The following is an 18,698-nucleotide window of genomic DNA, read 5'->3' on the forward strand; positions in this document are numbered from 1 at the left end:
ATATATAGATTTGATATGCTGCACACCTACCGTGCACATCTATATGAGCACCGATGAGGTGCCGCTCACCCGTTGGATACATAATTTTTCTATATTTCATCACATCCAATGGGTGAGTGACACCTCATCGGTGCTCACATAGGTGTGTACGGTAAGTGTGCAGAATATGAAAACTATATATATATACACACACAATCCATCATTATATATGTTGTCTATAACATATACGGATTTCTTTGTAGTTTTCCGCATGTTAATTTTCTCATGAATCCACGACCATTTTTCTCGCTCAAAAAATAATATAATTAAAACGCAGTAAAATTTCTCTGGCCACGCTCCGTCTCTGGTGCTTCCCTTCTGTTTCGATCTTCGAAAATTAGGGTTTTTTTACTAGTCACCGCCGTTCTCCACCTTACGCAGTATTTTGATTGAAGTTTAGTGTATGCAGATCTGTTGAGCTCATTTTCTGTGTTTGCGGTTTACTCCTGTTGCTTTGGAGCTGATACGTATATGTGTATGCGTCTGTACTCTCGCGCGTAGACAACATGTTCTGGAAGCTCACTGCTCTTTCTGCCTCTTCTCCTGTGAGTCAACTGAGCGAAAATTAGGTTTTTGTTCGTTTCTGTTTTTAGCTCGGTTGTCGATTCTGTACGGTTAAATCGTGGGGATATTGAGCTTTTCATGCTATAAAGTGTACTTTGTTGTTTAGGTTTGGTTGAAATTAAACTGGGATTCATTTAATTTGGTTTGAAGATGATCATGATGCTTTCATGTATTATGGATTTGCGTGTCTTGGTATATGTGTTGAGTATTGGCACTGGAGAAAGGATGAAATAGTGAATTTGTTACTTGTTTTACTAATTCTTCATTAGCAATTTTTAACACCTCACTATGTCAAAGAAACGCGTGAGGATTTGTTAGATATTCTCGATCTCCTATTCTTTTGCTCCATCATACTACTATGACATGAAAGAGTTAGTTAGTTGCGTTGGATAGTGAATTTTAAAGTACCTTGCAGCTTGTTAAATGTTAATTATTGTGTCAAGAATTATAAGGGCTTGGTGAAGATTAAATGACCTATTACACGCTTAATTGGACACATGTGTCTGAGGTATCAGCCGCTCTGTTTTCTAATGGAGTGGCATTTCCTCTGTTTGTTGGGGTTTGAATTAAGACATTACCACTGGCTATCTTCTGCTACACATGCTTTCCGGGCAATAAAGTAACTGAACTAGTTAGACTCCTGTTGGCCATGGCTTGTTGAGAATTTGATCAAGAATTGAAATTCATATATGATAAAAAAAAATGAAAGCCTGAGATGAATATAAACTGATCACCTGACCCATTCCATGTATTCAGATCGAGTCAGTGTTGGACAAGGAAAATTTTACATTGGAAGAGCTTTTGGATGAAGAAGAGATAATCCAAGAATGCAAAGCATCAAACAGCCGCCTCATAAATTTGTATACCTTTTTCCATCAGTTGTTTCCATTCAGGACCATGTTATAAACAACTGATATGCTGGTTTGTTTCCTTGAACATTGTGAGTAATTAATTTCCCCTTTAACCTTTATGTTATTTGGTTCAGTTTGAGAGATCGAGCGCGGGTTGAACAGTTGCTAAAATATATAGTAGAGGAGGCTGCTGAGAATGCAGACAACAGGAATACTTTCAAGTATGTGAAATTTAAGCAAATGGATGTTGAAATTTGTGTTGTACTTTTCCTCTTTTATGAGAAACCCCTTACTCCTGTGGTATTCATTAGAAAATTGTAAAGTTGATGTGACAGAGCCCATCATATTTGTTTATATTTGCTCAAAGCTTTGGTTTTGTAATGTAGGTTTCCTTTCATTGCCTGCGAAATTTTTACATGTGAAATTGATTCCATCTTGAAGACTTTGGTGGAGGAAGAAGAGGTGGATCATCTTACTCAATAACTGAATTAAACACTCCCCATATGATATATTTGGTGCTCAATTTCAATCTGGAGGTTTAATGAAATTTTCTATCATGCATTCAGCTTATGAATTTACTATTCTCTTTCTTGGAACCAAACCGTCCTCACCCTGCATTATTGGCAGGGTATTTTAGTAAGGTACCAGATTGATTGCTCTGCACATGTGCAATAATTCTTACTAGGTGTTTAATAATTGGAGTAATTACAAAAGGAAGTTGTTTGTTTAAATTTTTGGGCGTGTTCCAGGTGGTGGTATGCCTCATGGTACGGAAGACTATACCGCTGATGAATTTTGTAAAGGTGAAACTAAATAGAGCCTTGATACATTTTTAATGCATGGCGATTTTAGTATTTATTGCTAACCTTCCAAATTTGATGCTTCATCTTTCTTGGGTTGGGGATGATGTAGGGACAGTAATTAATTTTTTTATTACGTGTTTAAGTTGAATTTTATGTCCAATGTTGTGTCCTGTGTCATAATTGCTAAAACCTTGTTGGAATGCTATCCTTCTGGACTGGAGTCAACTCTTCTCTGCAGCAGTTTAAATTTGCTGAAACTTCATCCTATTAACCTTGTTGGAATAATCTTGAATCATTCTTTCTGCTAAAACTTTATTTTGTAACTTGGTGCTTCAATTATTTGGCACTGGCTATATTGATCAGTGAAAGCCTAATCTGGGTTGGTATATTCTGTTGAACAAACTAATTTAAATGTACGAGTAGTTTATTTCTCTTGACTAGGGGCTATAGGCTTGTATCACATCAACATGGGTGTAAAATATTTGGGATATTATGTTTCTTGACTATCACCTGTTTTTATACCTGTTATAAATATGATTCAATTTATGCAGCCAAAAACTTTTATTCATCTAAATGCTGAGAATTGATTTTTTTTCTTTTGAGCTTTCTGTGATCAGGTGTCATATCCTTAAAAAGGCGATACTGCAAAAGTTTGTGATGAGACATTCTTATCAATTAATTTTACCTACTAACATTAAAATCATACTCATGCAGCTGATAACTTGTAACTTTTGTTGTCAAATTAATTTCTTTGATCTGGTTTAAAAAAATTATGCAGCAGTTGTTCTGTATTGTGGCCGATGGCTATTTCTTGCAGGTTCACCAAGAAGTTTTTCAGCAGCTGGTTAATTTAATTGGTATCACATCCATCATGGAGGTATTCAATAGTCTTATCACTTATGGTTATACAAATATTTTGAATTGAATGGTTTGTTTATTTAAATCCTTGTGTTAAAACTGTGTGGAGTGCTGGTTGTAATTTTCTTTCTGATTAGCCTTTTATTTTCAGGTTCTGATACGGCTTGTTGGTACTGATGATCATCTCTACCCCAATTCTCTGGATGTGATGCAGTGGTTGGCTGATAGCAATTTACTGGAAATGATTGTGGATAAACTGAACGCTTCGGTACGTTAAAAGAAGTGGCAATATATCTAGAATCTAGATAGGAAAACTTTATTATCGATTTAGTAATCTTACCAATTCATTTAGTTTTCTAGTTTCAATTTCGTATTTGAAGAAGATGGATCCATCAATGGTACAGTACTAAGTTTTATTTATTTTATCACTTTAGAGTGTTTTATTTTGTTAACTTTGTACTTACTAGGTATATGATATTATTGGTTCCTTTTCAACTATCTGTCAACTGTGAAACCTAATGTTAGCAGTTTCCGACTTTACATATCTATCTGGCACATCCCGCTGTTAAATATTAGGTTCAATTTCGGTTATGTTGCTGATGTGTGATCATTGGTTTGATTAAGTGCACGGTGCCCGATATGGGCATGCCTACTTGTAGAACATTCTTTACTGGTCTCCAATGGTAGTTCCGCTCTGTAATTGCCTTAGAGAGATTGAGGGATCACTCTATATAATCTGGTTTTGTGCCACTATTCACTTTCTTGTAGGATGAAAAATAATTTAAAAAGTACATTTTGGTACAAATTACCAGGTTGATATTCTGATAACTTGTGCATGGCAATGTGAGAGTACTCGTATCATGTGTTCCATCTGTGATAACTTAATTTGAAATTATTATTATTATTTTTTTTATATAAGTAGTATGATGGGGCACATTTGTAGCATATACAATTTTTACACAAAAATCATATATTTATGTGCTACGTGAGCTTTATAATTCTCTAATTGCTCATCTGATGACTTTCTTATGTACATGCTATATCTGAAACTTAGAGTTCTTTAATCCTCCAGAATACTCCCGAAGTCCATGCTAATGCAGCAGAAACATTATGCACTATAACCAGAAATGCACCATCGCCTTTGTCCATTAAACTATCCAGTCCAAGGTTTGTACGGCTCAACTTTATGTTTCCTTCAATTTTGGGATCAAATTTTTATATTTGTGTAACTGTATGGAATAGTGTTAATTTACTTCTTTTTGTGTGTTTTTCTGTGCAGTTTTGTTGCAAGGATCTTCTCTCATGCACTTGAAGATTCTCCTTCAAAATCCGCCCTTGTCCACTCCCTATCAGTCTGTATATCTTTTTTGGACCCAAAGAGATCAATTCCATCTCCAGTAATGTACTTTTTCAGAAATCAACAAGCGTACGAGTCGCCGAAACATGTAAACCAAGATACTGTTGGTGCAATGCTTCCGAAACTTGGTGAGTTTTATAATATCTCGACATACTCCTTGCTAATTCTATCATGTTATGTAGTTGGTGGCTCGCTACCATCTTCTTTTTTTTTTGTTTTGCATACTTACGTTTGGCATGTTAAAACAACCCAAAAAGAGATTAGTGAATCAATAAGCTTTTGTTATGATTTTTGCTATGAATGCCATGGTCTTGGATTATTTTTTGGTGTACATGAATCAAGTGATGGAGTCAGTTTTTACGGATTCTTAATGTTTTGCTGATTTAATTTCGAATTATCCACCTGATAAATACTTGATCAGCAGAGGCTTTGTATTCTATCATATGGTTAGTTATTTTTAAGACGGAGGAAGATACATATATCAAGAGAACTACGAATAAAATTTTCAACTCAACAAATGGCCAGATATCAGCTGATGCTTTGATTCTGTAGCTTGTGAATTCATTTATGTTTGTAATTATCAACCAACATCTATTGTAAGAATCCAATTGTTTTGTGTATAGGGGAGTTGCTGATCCTTTTGAATGTTTCATCCGATGAGAAGATTTTACCGACAACATATGGTGAATTGAGGCCTCCTTTAAGAAAATATCGTCTGAAGGTTAGTGGAAATGCTATTGTGATTTGTTTTCTCCTAACACCTTCAAAATGTTTTCATGTATTTGAAATTGTTGGTTTCAAGTAGGAGTTGATGAAATATCAATGCATAAAAACTAATTCATGGCAGAAATGTAGTGTGAACCAAAGGAGCTTTGTCTGACTGGCCAGACTGTATTAATTTTTTGGGAACATGTCGCAATTTGGCTCTTAATTTTTTGTTTTAGCTCAGTTCTCTTCCTACTAATAATGCCGGACACGTGCATGGACAAAGATGTACACGTGCTAGTATGATGCCACTAATTTCATGCAAATATTTTATTTTGTATTTTTAATTCGAAAAATTGTTCAGCCTACAATTTGTATGGTGGTTCTTAATTGTAGGTTGTTGAATTCCTAGCTGTGCTTCTGAAAACTGGCAATGAAGTGGCAGAGAAGGAGTTGGTCAGCTCAGGGGCAATTCAGAGGGTCCTTGATCTCTTTTTTGAGTAGGAATTCTGTTGTAAAGTACTTCATACATTTTGACTAACACATACAATTGGTAGTCCGTGAGGAAGGACCGAAGGATTTAATTTTGTATTTAGATGAATTTGGAAATAGAAGCTATGAATGCTAATATTGTTATGAATTTATTTTTTCTTGTGCAGGTACCCCTACAACAATGCGTTGCATCATCACGTGGAGAGCATCGTATATTGTTGCTTGGAAAGCAAAAATAGTGCCATTCTTGATCATCTTTTCTTGGAGTGCAATTTGGTTGGAAAAGTTCTTCAAGCAGAAAAACGTCCTATGCTTTCTGCTGATGTTAATCAGGTAATTGTTTAAGACGTGCTTATCAAAGTTCTGAGTTCATGTATCTTGTGCCAATCTTCTCCACCTTGTGGGTGGAACACAGTTGCTTTGTGTTTTGAGGACCAGAAAGGTGATGCTGCAGTTTTGTGCTTAATGAAATAACTTGTATGTTTCAAGCATTTAATATTCTACTGCAACTTTGATGTGGGTATTGCTGTAAATTATTATCCTGGTTGCGTCTGATCACTTCTCAGCTTGATAATAGGTCTGTCATACATTCCAAATTGTTTCTGATTCAAATTTATCAACTGAATGCAGCAAACTTTGCCAGCTTCTGGAAGGCAGGCTCCTAGAGCGGGTTACTTTGGACATTTGACAAGGATATCAAATAAATTAACTCAGTTGGGAAACAATGACACTCGCATCCAAAAGAATCTTCAGGTGGTTTCTACCTTGAAACTCTTATCTTAAGTTAAAAAATGTCGTCGTGTCTTCACTCATCTAATCTGTTTTGCCCCTTTCAGGAGAATAGAGAGTGGATTGAGTGGCATTCCACTGTCTTACAAGAGCGTAATATGGTTGAGAATGTTTATCGATGGGCTTGTGGGTATGTCTCATATCTTTCCCCTTCGCTAGCGCTTTCATGGTCACAATGATTTGAACTTTTATAAATTATATTTACTTTATTAGTATGCCTGTGAAGTAATATCTCTTTGCATACCCAAGTCTGTCCTAGTCTGCTAGTCTCTTGTACTTGAAAATGTCTATTTCTTTCCATGTTTGTAGGCGGCCCACAGCATTGCAAGACAGGACCAGGGATAGTGATGAGGAAGATGTTCATGACAGGGATTATGATGTTGCTGCTCTGGCAAATAATTTAAGCCAAGCATTCAGATATACCATGTATGAAAATGATGATGCTCAGGTAAACATTTACTGGGCAAATGAGGATAAACTAGTTTAATGCTTCTACCGACAATTTACAAAAATGAGAGATTATTTGAAATCTATTTTTCAAACAGGGTCATGGAGCTCTAGAACATGACGATGAGGTAATGTTGAACCCAATTTATTTCATTATTTTGGAGAATGAAATTAAGCATTGCATGAAGCGATACCTAAGAAAAACTAGTTTTATCCTTTAGTCTTCCCTGTCAATTGCATTTCCTACCATTGATATTTCAAATTTTGATTAAAATGCAGGATGTCTACTTTGATGATGAATCGTCCGAAGTAGTGATTTCATCCCTAAGGTTGGGTGATGAGCAAGGGAGGTGTGTTTATATTCTCATTAATTTAAGCTCCTCTTATGGATCTGAAGATTTCTGGTGGTTATGCAAATGACGAGGAACAAAAAAAAATATAGGAAGATAAAAAAACAATAAAGCAACGTCTATTGTGGGTTGCCTTCTATTTTTATTTTTTGGAGGCCTAGTTCATTTTCGTTTGATGTTTGTTTTTTCTTCACAACAGTTTGTTCACAAATTCCAACTGGTTTGCATTTCAAGACGAAACAGCTGGTGAAGATGCACCTATGGGTTCCGACATGATGGATGATATTAACCTGAACGGAACAGCAATTAATGGCAACAGCAGTAGCGATGATGAGGTAGTGGTTGGGGAGGACGAGAATTTGACCGAGAGCAAGGTTTCTGCAAATGATTCATCCAGTTCCGAAGCAAATGTTTTCAATGGATTTAATGCAATAAATTCTACGGATGGAGATAACTTGGTTTCCCAAAGCAAAAAAATTGACTCCCACAGCAACTTGGATGTCTTTCACTTCGAAACACCAAATAATGACAATCCATTTGGAGATAGGCCGTCGCTTGAAAGGGTAGCTTGGGGCGAAGCATCTACTGCTTTTCAAGTTGGTGGACCTATTGTGAATCCATTTGATGATCAAAGTGACATGAACACCAATCTTGCAGTGAAAGTGGGCACCTCGCCCGTCAGTCCCACTTCAAGTGGCGACTCTGTACCTAATGGGTCATCCAGTTCTGCATCTTCTAGTGATAGCTCAACTAAATCTGATTCCAGTCAGAAACGTTCTGTGCCCTCTTTATTTGAAGAGGATGTCGAATTTGTGGGAGTTGAACCAGAGGGTACAGAAAAGGCAATGGAACAGGCTCTCAAAGAAGGGATTGTAGGGGAAGCTGGGCCTTTGAAATGGAATCTCTCTCCAAAGAAATCGGATAAGGAAAATTCGGATGATGGTGGCACAGTGCTGAATGAATTCAACGATGCTAACTATTGGAGAGTTGAGCAGGAGCTCTTAGTGTTAGAGTAGATATAATATATCTCTCACTTGTTTTCATCATCAAACTGAAGTTTGCATGGATCCGCTGTCTATCGGTGTACAGTATATTTTTGTTCCGACTGGGGTTGATCTAATCGAATGGATCATAGGCTTACATAATCTGTTGTCGTGCATATTTTTGCCGGGGTTTCTTTTCGGTTTTGTCAAAAGCTTTCGTGGGTTCATCCAATCCGTTCTCATTGGATAGTTTATTTCTATTTTATCTTTCCCGCTTAAGAGAGCTAAATCCCAGTTGTGTACCATTAGAACTTCCAGTTCCAACCTGTGCATTTGTTCTGGACTGCCTCTGCCATTACTGCACTTAATTATTTCTTATTTTCTGATTAATTATCTTCCTTTGATATGTATTCAGTACTATTCCTCGTTGGTTTAAGACCAAATAATGCGTCCATTGTGGTGGTTTATTTGAACAATGTAACACTATTTTGCTGTAATGATTAGACGCTAATTATGTTTTTTGTATTTATGCAAGTGGAAATGTTGGATGATTGTTGCGATGTTTAAAGTTGACTGATTCATCATGTTGATAATTTTTAAAAGACGCAATGGGGTTAGTAATGATACGTGTGGACTTATACGTTGGGGGAAATATAATATTTTGACTTAATATTCACGTTTTTTTCAAATTTAAATGCTAGATAATTGTATAAAGATTTTCCTCAAATGAATCTGATATAAAAAAGTTTGATCAATGCGCCACAAAGTGATTTCCATTACCCGTCAGAGTTACGTAGCTCGTTTACCACCATATTTGCATTCGAGGCAGAAGGGAGAGCAATGGGCGAGGTAACTAACCAAGGATCTTCGAGTGTTCTGTTAGAAGTTTAACTTGAAGAGCTAAATTTGATCTACATGCACACAAACATAAGACATAAAGATCATCTCCGAAAATACAAACAGGAACAAAGTTTAACCTCTAACTATTGATATATTATCTGAGACTGAACCGGGGAGATCTCACGAATACCGAAAACAAGATCTTCTAAATATTTATTCAATTTATAAAATGTTGTATTTCTGAATAACGACATAGATTTAGAAACTATTTATGCCACTATTTATAGATTTTCTATAACCATCATAGAAAAACTTATCTTCATGATGTCTATCCAAGATATGATATATCAAATATCAAGATTTTTATCATCTTAATCAATCCAGATGATATTCTTGATATTTCTTCTTTTAAATATAAGATGTTTTCCATATATATCTTGATAAAATATGTTGACCGCAAATATAAATTATTTTATGGAATAAATTAAAATAATATAACTTTCTCCCATTCGGTCTACATATTTCAAATAAACTGAATAATCAAGAAATTAATCATCATCCCAAGTTAAAGAAATAAATACATGAATTATTGTGATATGTTTTCTTATATTGAGTATTTTTTCCGTGTATCACATATATCATATTCCTTAATATAACTTACTGAATAAAACCGATATTTTCTTTTACGTCCAACTTAATTGATATTTTTATCAAGAGAATTGAATACGTACATAACTGAATATGAGAAATATCATATCTGAATGAGTTTTATAATCAAAACCAAATGTATTTACAATAAAATCATTATGGAATCAAATTTATTATTACGACATGATCCTTAAACATCTTAATTTGCACGCCTTTTGTTAAGAAATTATTATTACACAAAAGTTTTAGTGATCGACAAAATCAAAATAGCACTTGACTATTTCAGAAAACATCTGCAAAGTTTTATGTATAACATATAACGGTTCAACTGCTTATATAGTTCAGACCGCCTATCAGTTTAACCGTTTAAAGTATAAGAAGTTCAATCTTCTCAACCAGCTGTTCGAAGAACCTTATGTCGAAGTCATTAAAGAGCTATTTATTGCTCACTTAATGAAAGACATTCTCTAACCGGTTCAGAACATTCAAATAGGTTTGCACCACTACAAGTCAATCATGTTATGCACAAGTCCCAAGATTGATCTGCATTTAAGTCACTATCTCAGAAGAGAAAGATTACTTATGTCCTACAAGTTCTGATGGTAAAAACAGTTGCTATAAAAGGACACCAGTTATTGAAAACCCGTCGCAAATAACCGTCGCCAATTGGAGACGAATTGGCGACGGAAATCATGTCAACAACCGTCGCTAAAATAAGCGACGGTTTATATAACATCGTCGCTAAATTTAGCGACCGTTTATTCATAAAGTCCGTCGCTAATTAGCGACGGTTAATTCATAATTTCCGTCGCTAATGTTTTCAGTAAAATAAAAAAAAATTACTTTTAATAATTTAACAAATCTAAAAAAATGACAATAAATTACAATTCCACAATCCTAACATTATTCGTGAACTTATTTAACACAAAAATTTTTTATCAAAAAATAAAACAAAAATATTTATCCTAAATCGAAATTAAAATATTGTAAGAGAGAAAAAATTTTAAGTGTTGTGATGTGGTGTGAATGAAAATGGAATGAAAACACTGATATTTATAGACAAATTGCGACGGTTTTTTCGTTAAACCGTCACCAGTAGCGACGGTTATTTCAATAAACCGTCGTACATTTAAAATAGCGACGGTGGTATTTAAAAACAGTAGCTAAATTCAGCGACGGTTGTGGTAATCCGTCTCTATATTTAGCGACGGTTTTATAAAACTGTCGCTATTGTTAAAAACGCGACGGTTTTACTTGAAACCGTCGCTAAATATAGAGACAAAAATTAAACTGTCGCTAAATTTAGCGACGGTTGTAGTCAAAACCGTCGCTAATTTAAAACTAGCGACAATTTTTATATCCGTCGCGAAATGTAGCGACGGATTTATCAAAACCGTCGCTAAATAAAGCAACAGTTTTAATGAAACGTTGTTGTTTGTAAAAAAACACGCTAATCGGCAACGATTTTCTAAAACTGTTGTCGCATATCCTAAAAAATACGCTAATAGACAACAGTTAAAATCGTTGTCGTAACCCATATACAATAACGGTGTTTGTTAAAACCGTTGTCTTTAGCAACCAAAAAACACGCCCATGGACAACGGTTTGCTAAAACCGTTGTCGTTGACCCATAAAGACAACGGTTTTTTAAAAACCGTTGTCTTTTGACAAAAAAAAATTCAGAAAGACAACGGTTTTAACAAAAACCGTTGTCAAAAGGAAAAAAGACAACGGTTTCTGATAAAACCGTTGTCTTCTGAGTGTGGTTGTATGTTGATTTTCTTGTAGTGGAAGCTGAAAGTATGCAACACTACGCGCACGATAACAACGAGAGACATAATCATCAAGCCTTCAAAAGCGTGAATCTTTCAAGTCTTCATACTTTAGGAATCTGAGCGCAATCAAAGATCACATATCTCTATCGCTCACTCAAGCACGCATTCAACAGAAAGATATCCGATCTCTCAAGGATCATATTCGTGCTACCAAAACAATATTGTTTATTTGCATCAATAACATTTTGGTTATCTGATTTATAGAAGTGTCTGGTGAACCGAGGGTTCTTAAATTCCAAAAGTATAAAGTGACCACTATGAATTCCAAAACAGGCAGTGTGATAAGTCCTGATTGGAGTGGGCTTTTGCAAAGAGTTTTGTAAAGCCAAAGTCTTTTAGTGGAATCCTTCTTATAGAAGAAAAAGGGGTGCCGTAGGAGTTTTATCTCCGAATATTCATAAAAATCTTGTGTCCTTAATTTTCACAAGCCTTTACACTTCATATTATATCATGCTGTTTAGCTTGTTAAACGGTTGAAAATATCATTAGAAATATTGAATCGCCTTCCGCACCTTGTACGCGGTTCATACTTCTAACCGTTTGAGAGAAAAAACTTTCAACCGCCTAAAAATGGTTGAAACCAAATTTAAAAATCAAATAGTTTCAAAGAGTTTATTCACCCCCTCTAAACTCTTTCTCGATCCCAACGAGTGGTATCAGAGCGGTGTTTTCTCAAACATCGATATCTACAACTTATATATGACATCTTTCAACAAAATTCCTATGTTTTCTAAGGAAGATTCGCATGCAGGCACATTTAGCAGCACATGACGATGACATGTGGTATGTCATCACTGACGGGCCTATGAAGATTTTGAAAGTTTATACAGCTGTGATTACAACTGAAGGTGATCCCCAAATGGTGGAAAAACATTTATCCGAATGCACAGCTGAGGATAAGAAGAAGGAGAATCTTGACAATGTCGTAAAAGACATTCTTTACTAAACTCTGGATAAAAACATGTTTGCCAAGATCAAAACTTGCTTCACAGCAAAAGAGATGGGAAAGACTCACACAATTGTGTGAGGGCAATGACCAGACCAAAGAAAACAAATTGACAATGGCTATCCAGAAATTTGATAATGCCAGGAGAAACTCTCACTGAATTTGATGAACAGTTTAGTGCTATTATTATTGAACTAACCTCACTAGGAAAAGAATACTCTAACCGTGAAATTTCTTTGAAGGTAATGAGAGCTCTTCCCAAAGAATGGGATGTGAAGACAATAGCAATGCGAAAATCCAAAGAATTGAACAAGTTGGAGCTCCACGATCTCTTTGCTGATCTTAAAGCATATGAGTTCGAGCTTTATATACGAATCGAAGAAGAACCATCCACTTCTTAAACAAAGGCTCTGGCAGCTACTGCAGTGACTATTCCTGTTGAAGACTCCACAAGTAAGAAATCGGCTGAGCAACTGAGCAATAAATCCAAGTCCCTATTTGTAAAGAAGTTTAATAAATTTATGCGTAAAAATAAATATCAAATAACTAAACCTTATTTCAAAAAAGACCATACAGATGATGGTCAAAATTGCTTGAACTGTGGAAAGAAGGGAAATTTCATTGCAGAATGTAATCGACCAAAGAAAGATGAAAAGAGATCAGTTGATAGAAGACGGTCCCAAGATGATAAAAAGTTTATTAAAAAGAAAAATCAACGAGTGTTGATTGCGGAAGAAGATAAAAGCAAGTGGGCCGACTCAAACTCAGAAAGGTCCATCTCTGAGGCATCTATGAGTGATAGCGAAGATGAGACAGTAAAATGTCTCATGGTTGATGAAGACTCAGAATGCACAAATGAAATGGTATTTGATTTCAACACTGATGAATTTACACGAGAAGACCTTATCACAGCACTACATGACATGGTAAACGAGTTTAAGAGTCTATCGCAGAAATTCGATGAAGCCAAAGCAGAAAAACATGACTTAAAAAACAAGTTAACTCTCTCAAGCGGCTCGCAGCAAAAAGAGGTTGACAGTTTAAAAGTGAAGTTAAGTTTGATAACGGCTGAGAATGATGATCTGCATAGATTGTTCCATGCCACGTTAAAAGAAAATAAACGATTGATGAACACAATCAACACATGGAACAAATCTTCTACTTCTCTCGAAAGGATGCATGAGATGCAAAAATCGAGCGGAGACAGAACCAGGCTAGGCTACAGCATCAATGAGTACATCACCTCTGAAGCAAAAACTCAACCGCTACTAGAAAAAGACATTTTAAGATCGATTAAATTTGTTAGATCTAGTACGATATATGAACATAATGAGCCTGAGATACAAAGCAATCAGACCATAAAACTTGAGAACAATGGAAGGCGACGTGGCATAGGATATGTCAAAATTGAGAATGATAACTCCAACCGATCGTGGCTTAGACGTAGGCAAAATCCAACCGCTCATAACGGTTCAAATTAGTTCTGCAGAAAGAAAATTTCAACCGGACATCATTAAAAAATAAGACCTAACCAATACCACAACAGTCGACCAGTTCAAAAGAGGTACAAATTGATTGATAATGACAGACGGCCAAGGAAATTGCACATACTACCAAATTATGCACCGAACCACATCAATTTTGGGACACACCAAGGAAATCTCTCAGGATAATCCAAGTGTGGGTCCTTAAGGGTCTAATCAGTTCAGGACCCAAATAAAAAAGGGTACCAAGTTCCTATTTTTAATGTTTTCAGGTACTGAAGAGAAAGAACTTGGAAGAATCCATCTAGTTTCTGGACAGCGGTTGCTCCAGACATACGACAGGAAACAAAAATCTTCTATCAGAAGTTGTCAATTACAAAGGACCAAAGATCACCTTTGGTGATAACTCTAAAGGTAAAACAATGGGTAAATGTAAGATTATACATGACAAAATTGTTATTAAAGACGTGCTGTTAGTTGAAAATTTGCGCTATTACCTGATCAACATAAGCCAATTATGTGACAACGGTTATATCGTTGAGTTTCACAAACACACATGCACTGTTAAATCTGCTGTAGGCAACACTGTGTTGATTGGAACTAGAGAGCATAATACGTATAAAGTAAAGTGGAATGATGACAGTTTAAATGCGCCAACTTGTTTCATCGCATTAAATGGCAATAAAAATTGGCTTTGGCATAAACGACTTAATCATCTTAACTTCAAATGTAGAACCCGTAATTAGACTGCGTATAAGCCATGCATAATTCTAATTTTTTTTTTAAATTGACTTCATTGCATGAGTATTTAAATGCATTCTTTGAAGCTAAGTATTTTATTCAGTAGTTTAAATTTTATTCTTTTCAGTTCATTAAGTGAGGCCGGACCGGAGTTGGAGTAAAGAGATAAAAATTTAATGCTAAGAAAACATTTCCTAAAATTTATTTAAGATAATTAATAAGTAAATTTATTGTAAAAGAAGGTTTAAGGAATTATTTAAATAAGTGGAGATAAGTAGTAAATAGAGTTCAATAATTAATTCTTTAATTCTTTTAAATATTTAATGAGTAGATAAAACACTAAAGAGTTAAAATACAATATTCAATAAATATTTTCCCTCCTCTTTATTATAATTTTCGGCCCCTATAATTCAATTTAAAAGTTTAGTTGACAACCCATTTAATTAATAGTCTTCCTATCCATTTTTATTGGGAGATAATTATATCACAACAAATCTTCTATGATAATTAATGGAGCAAGATCCCACCCCACCTAGCTAGATAAAAATCGGCCATGTTGTTTTTTTTAAAGATTTAATTGTGATTTTTATTTCAACTCATTCTTTATTTATCCCCTTAAATATTCTAGATAGATTTATCCTCCCCAACTTTTAAATCACTACCAAGATTTAATTAAACCAATTCTCCCTTTGCACCTAGACCTTAAAATCGTCCATATGCACCTCTAATATCCCCAAGAAAAATCTTTGATATCATTCTTTGATTTTTGGGAGCACCATTTAATTAATTAACAAGCATTATCCTAACCTAGTCTAGCTAGAGAAATCGGCCACACCCATTAAATTATCCATCCAAAATTTTTGATAGCAAACAACATTTCAAATTTGAAAAGAAAGGTAGACTTGGTATCCCTTTATTAGTGGATCTCCCACTCACTCCCCTAACCACTTAATCCCCTCCTCCATCACCGAAAACAGCAGCCATTTCAGATTAAAAATCGTGACCCTCATAGCCTAGAACAAGAGAGAAAAATCGAGCAAGTAGCAAGATAAGAAAGCGTTCCACTCGTCCGCGCCGTATCGTTCTTCTTTTCGTTTTTCTTTCAAACGAAAAATCCAAGGCATGTATTTATTTCTTTCAAACCTCAATCAAGTCCTATTATCATTTATTTAACATCACATGATCATCATTTATTGCAAAAACCGAAACACACCATGAAATTTCAAAAACAAAAGTGCATGCAGATTTCGGTCCTTCCTTGTGCAGTTCACGGTTTTGCTTGTTTTTGTGCATTCAGGTGGTTGGCTCGACTCCAGGCTCACCAGGCTACATCTAGACACGTAATAGGATGCATTAGGACCATGTTGGTCCATTCAAACCAGCCCCATGCATGATGAAACCCGAAATGACAGCAGCTTTCCTCCACTGCCATTGTGTGCTTCGAAATTTCAGTTTCTGCTGTCATAGGAAAAGATCTGATCTTGGCTGCCCTAAGGGCCTATAGCCATGGTTAGATCACTTCCCTAGTATGTCTAAGACGTGACTAAGTCACCCTTTTGGTGGCTTGGTCCATGGTGCATCGGTTTTTAAACACAAAGCAAGAACAGCCCCTTCGCCCCTTTTTAATTCTGCATGTGTCCCTCGGTTTTTGATGGTATGGGATGGATCTTGGTTGGCCTATGGCCCTTAGCCACGGTTCATACCATACCCCAAGATGTCTAGGTCGTGCCATGGTCAATGAAATGGCCACTGGAACGACACGAGACAACGAACAAAGCAAAACACCCCTCACGCGCGCAAGGGTGCTATCGGGTGGAACTTTTCTGATGTTGCTGGAATAATTCGAATGGTGGCTGGCCTAGGGCCCTTAGCCATGGTTCAAATCATTCCTTGGGATGTTGTTGAGAGGCTCTAGTCGGTGGTTCAAGCCCCAATGGCCAAAAGTCTCGCAAACGACGCGATGCAAGCGAAGTTGCTGCTGCTGGAATTTGACAGCAACTTGCTGTGACGGTTCGGAGGCTCGTTTGAGTTCTTGGTTTGGTTTTAGCCTATGGCCTTGGACTGGACAGTGCCTCATCGAGTTAGGAAGGCCACGTTTTTGGCCGTTCGTGATTCGGATCATTTTTGAGGTCGTACGAGAATTTACGGTGCGATGTGCCAAATTGACTCTCGAAAGAGCGTTTCATGTTTTGGCCTCCATTCACCTAGATTTCGGCCCTCACCATTTTAGGAGCATAAATTCATAATTTTAAGTGTATTTTAATCATGACTATACGTTGGTTCAGTGTTGGTTCGGGTTGGCTCGGAGTCATGATTAAATACGAAGTCGTCGAGCGTCATTGTCGCATTTTTTTAACTTAAATTGCATAGTTGGTCAAGTAGAAGCTATTGCATATTTTTCATGGCATATTTAGGTTGCAGCGAGCCTGGGAACGATCCAATCCAGTTGGTAAAAATAATACAGGATATTTCATTATACAATTTAATTATATTACGTGCATGAAAATAGAAAATACTTATTTTGAGATTTATGCGATATTGCTTGTGGTCAATTCACTATTTTGGGAGCACTATTTACTCGGTCGCCAGTGACCGATCAGTTCAGTTTGGTACCACCCGGTCGCCAGTGACCGGTCAGTTCAGTTCAGTTTGATACTCCCCCGGTAGCCAGTTACCGATCAGTTCAGTTCAGTGCAGGGGCCACATGCGTAGACCATAATCTCAACAGAAAATTATTACCAGTTATTTCAGTACAGGGCTCCAAGGAGCAACATTTTTACTACGATTTTAATTCAGTCATGCACGTATTATAATTGCTCAGTACAGGTTATTTTCAGTATGCCCCATGACATGATATTTTATCCCATGCAAAATTTTACTAGTATGAATGAGGCATTTTGATTATTTAAAAAGAAAATTTTTAATTTTTCGCAAATTTTCAAGCAAGGATTCTTAGGCCTTCACATCAAATCCATTGCCACTCTTAGCAAGCTTAAATTGGTATCTGGTTTGCCTAATATTGATTTTGCAAAGGATAGAATCTGCAATGCTGTCAACTATGTAAACAAGTTCGCTCAACATTCAAGAATAAATGAAGAAACTCATCAGCTAGATGTCTGGAACTACTTCACATGGATTTGTTTGGACCCATACGGTAATAAGCTTAGGACGAAAGAAATACACTCTCGTAGTAATTGATGATTTCTCCCGGTTCACATGGGTAATATTCCTAAGTTCCAAAGATCAAACCACTGCTCAGCTCATCAAACTTCTTAAGAGACTCCAAAATGAGAAATCTATAATAGCAGTGGACAGGATCAGGAATGATAGAGGAATTGAATTTCTAAACCAATTCCTGTCATCCGGCATCAAGCATGAGCTCTCAGCAGCAAGATCACTTCAACAGAATGGAGTTATGGAAAGAAGAAACCGCACTCTTAAGGAAGCAGCTAGAACCATGCTAGCAGAATCCGGTATCTCTCAGAAATTTTGGGCAGAGGCAGTCAACACTGCTTGTTATACTCAGAACCGGTCCATGATCAACAAAAATCATGAAAAGACTCCATATGAGATCTGGACCAGCAAGCAGCCCAAAATTGGATATTTTTGTATATTCGGTTGTAAGTGTTTCATACATAACAATGGCAAGACACATTTAACTGCATTTGATGTTAAATCTGATGATGATGTCTTTCTAGGATATTCAGCAGTAAACAAAGCATACAGAGTATATAATCAAAGAACACTTACTGTTGAAGAATCCAATAATATTGTATTTGATGAATCATCCATATGTCATGACAATAGTAGTAATATCATTCATGATTTAATTAAAAATTAGATGCTATTAACCTTGAATCCAGCAATGATGATGAGATAGATTTAAGAAGAACGGTTGAGAACATTTCTGAACAAAGTCAAACCGTCCAAGAACAAATTCATCAAGCAGCTGAACTGGTGAACAAT

General features: G+C 36.1%; 1 protein-coding gene across 3 annotated transcripts; it reads left to right on the plus strand.

Annotated features, from left to right (window-relative positions):
• Positions 1-227: 227 nt before the first annotated feature.
• Positions 228-8,765, plus strand: LOC140985765 (uncharacterized). 3 transcript variants are annotated; one of them, XM_073453681.1, is made up of 20 exons: positions 228-346; positions 449-584; positions 1,360-1,463; positions 1,589-1,675; positions 1,841-1,916; positions 2,021-2,095; positions 2,204-2,257; positions 3,075-3,134; positions 3,267-3,383; positions 4,188-4,282; positions 4,395-4,600; positions 5,096-5,193; positions 5,574-5,677; positions 5,837-6,002; positions 6,300-6,422; positions 6,506-6,588; positions 6,768-6,906; positions 7,004-7,033; positions 7,185-7,255; positions 7,455-8,765. In XM_073453681.1, the coding sequence occupies exons 2-20, from the start codon at positions 546-548 to the stop codon at positions 8,269-8,271; spliced, it is 2,544 nt and encodes an 847-aa protein (XP_073309782.1). In that variant the 5' UTR covers positions 228-346; positions 449-545; the 3' UTR covers positions 8,272-8,765. The 3 variants fall into 3 exon arrangements, with proteins under 3 accessions (XP_073309782.1, XP_073309781.1, XP_073309780.1); XM_073453680.1 differs by having other exon boundaries at positions 277-381; XM_073453679.1 differs by lacking the exon at positions 228-346 and having other exon boundaries at positions 388-584.
• Positions 8,766-18,698: the final 9,933 nt, after the last annotated feature.

The sequence above is a fragment of the Primulina huaijiensis genome, chromosome 10 (genome assembly GCF_012295235.1).
Source record: "Primulina huaijiensis isolate GDHJ02 chromosome 10, ASM1229523v2, whole genome shotgun sequence".
NCBI classification, from domain to species: domain Eukaryota; kingdom Viridiplantae; phylum Streptophyta; class Magnoliopsida; order Lamiales; family Gesneriaceae; genus Primulina; species Primulina huaijiensis.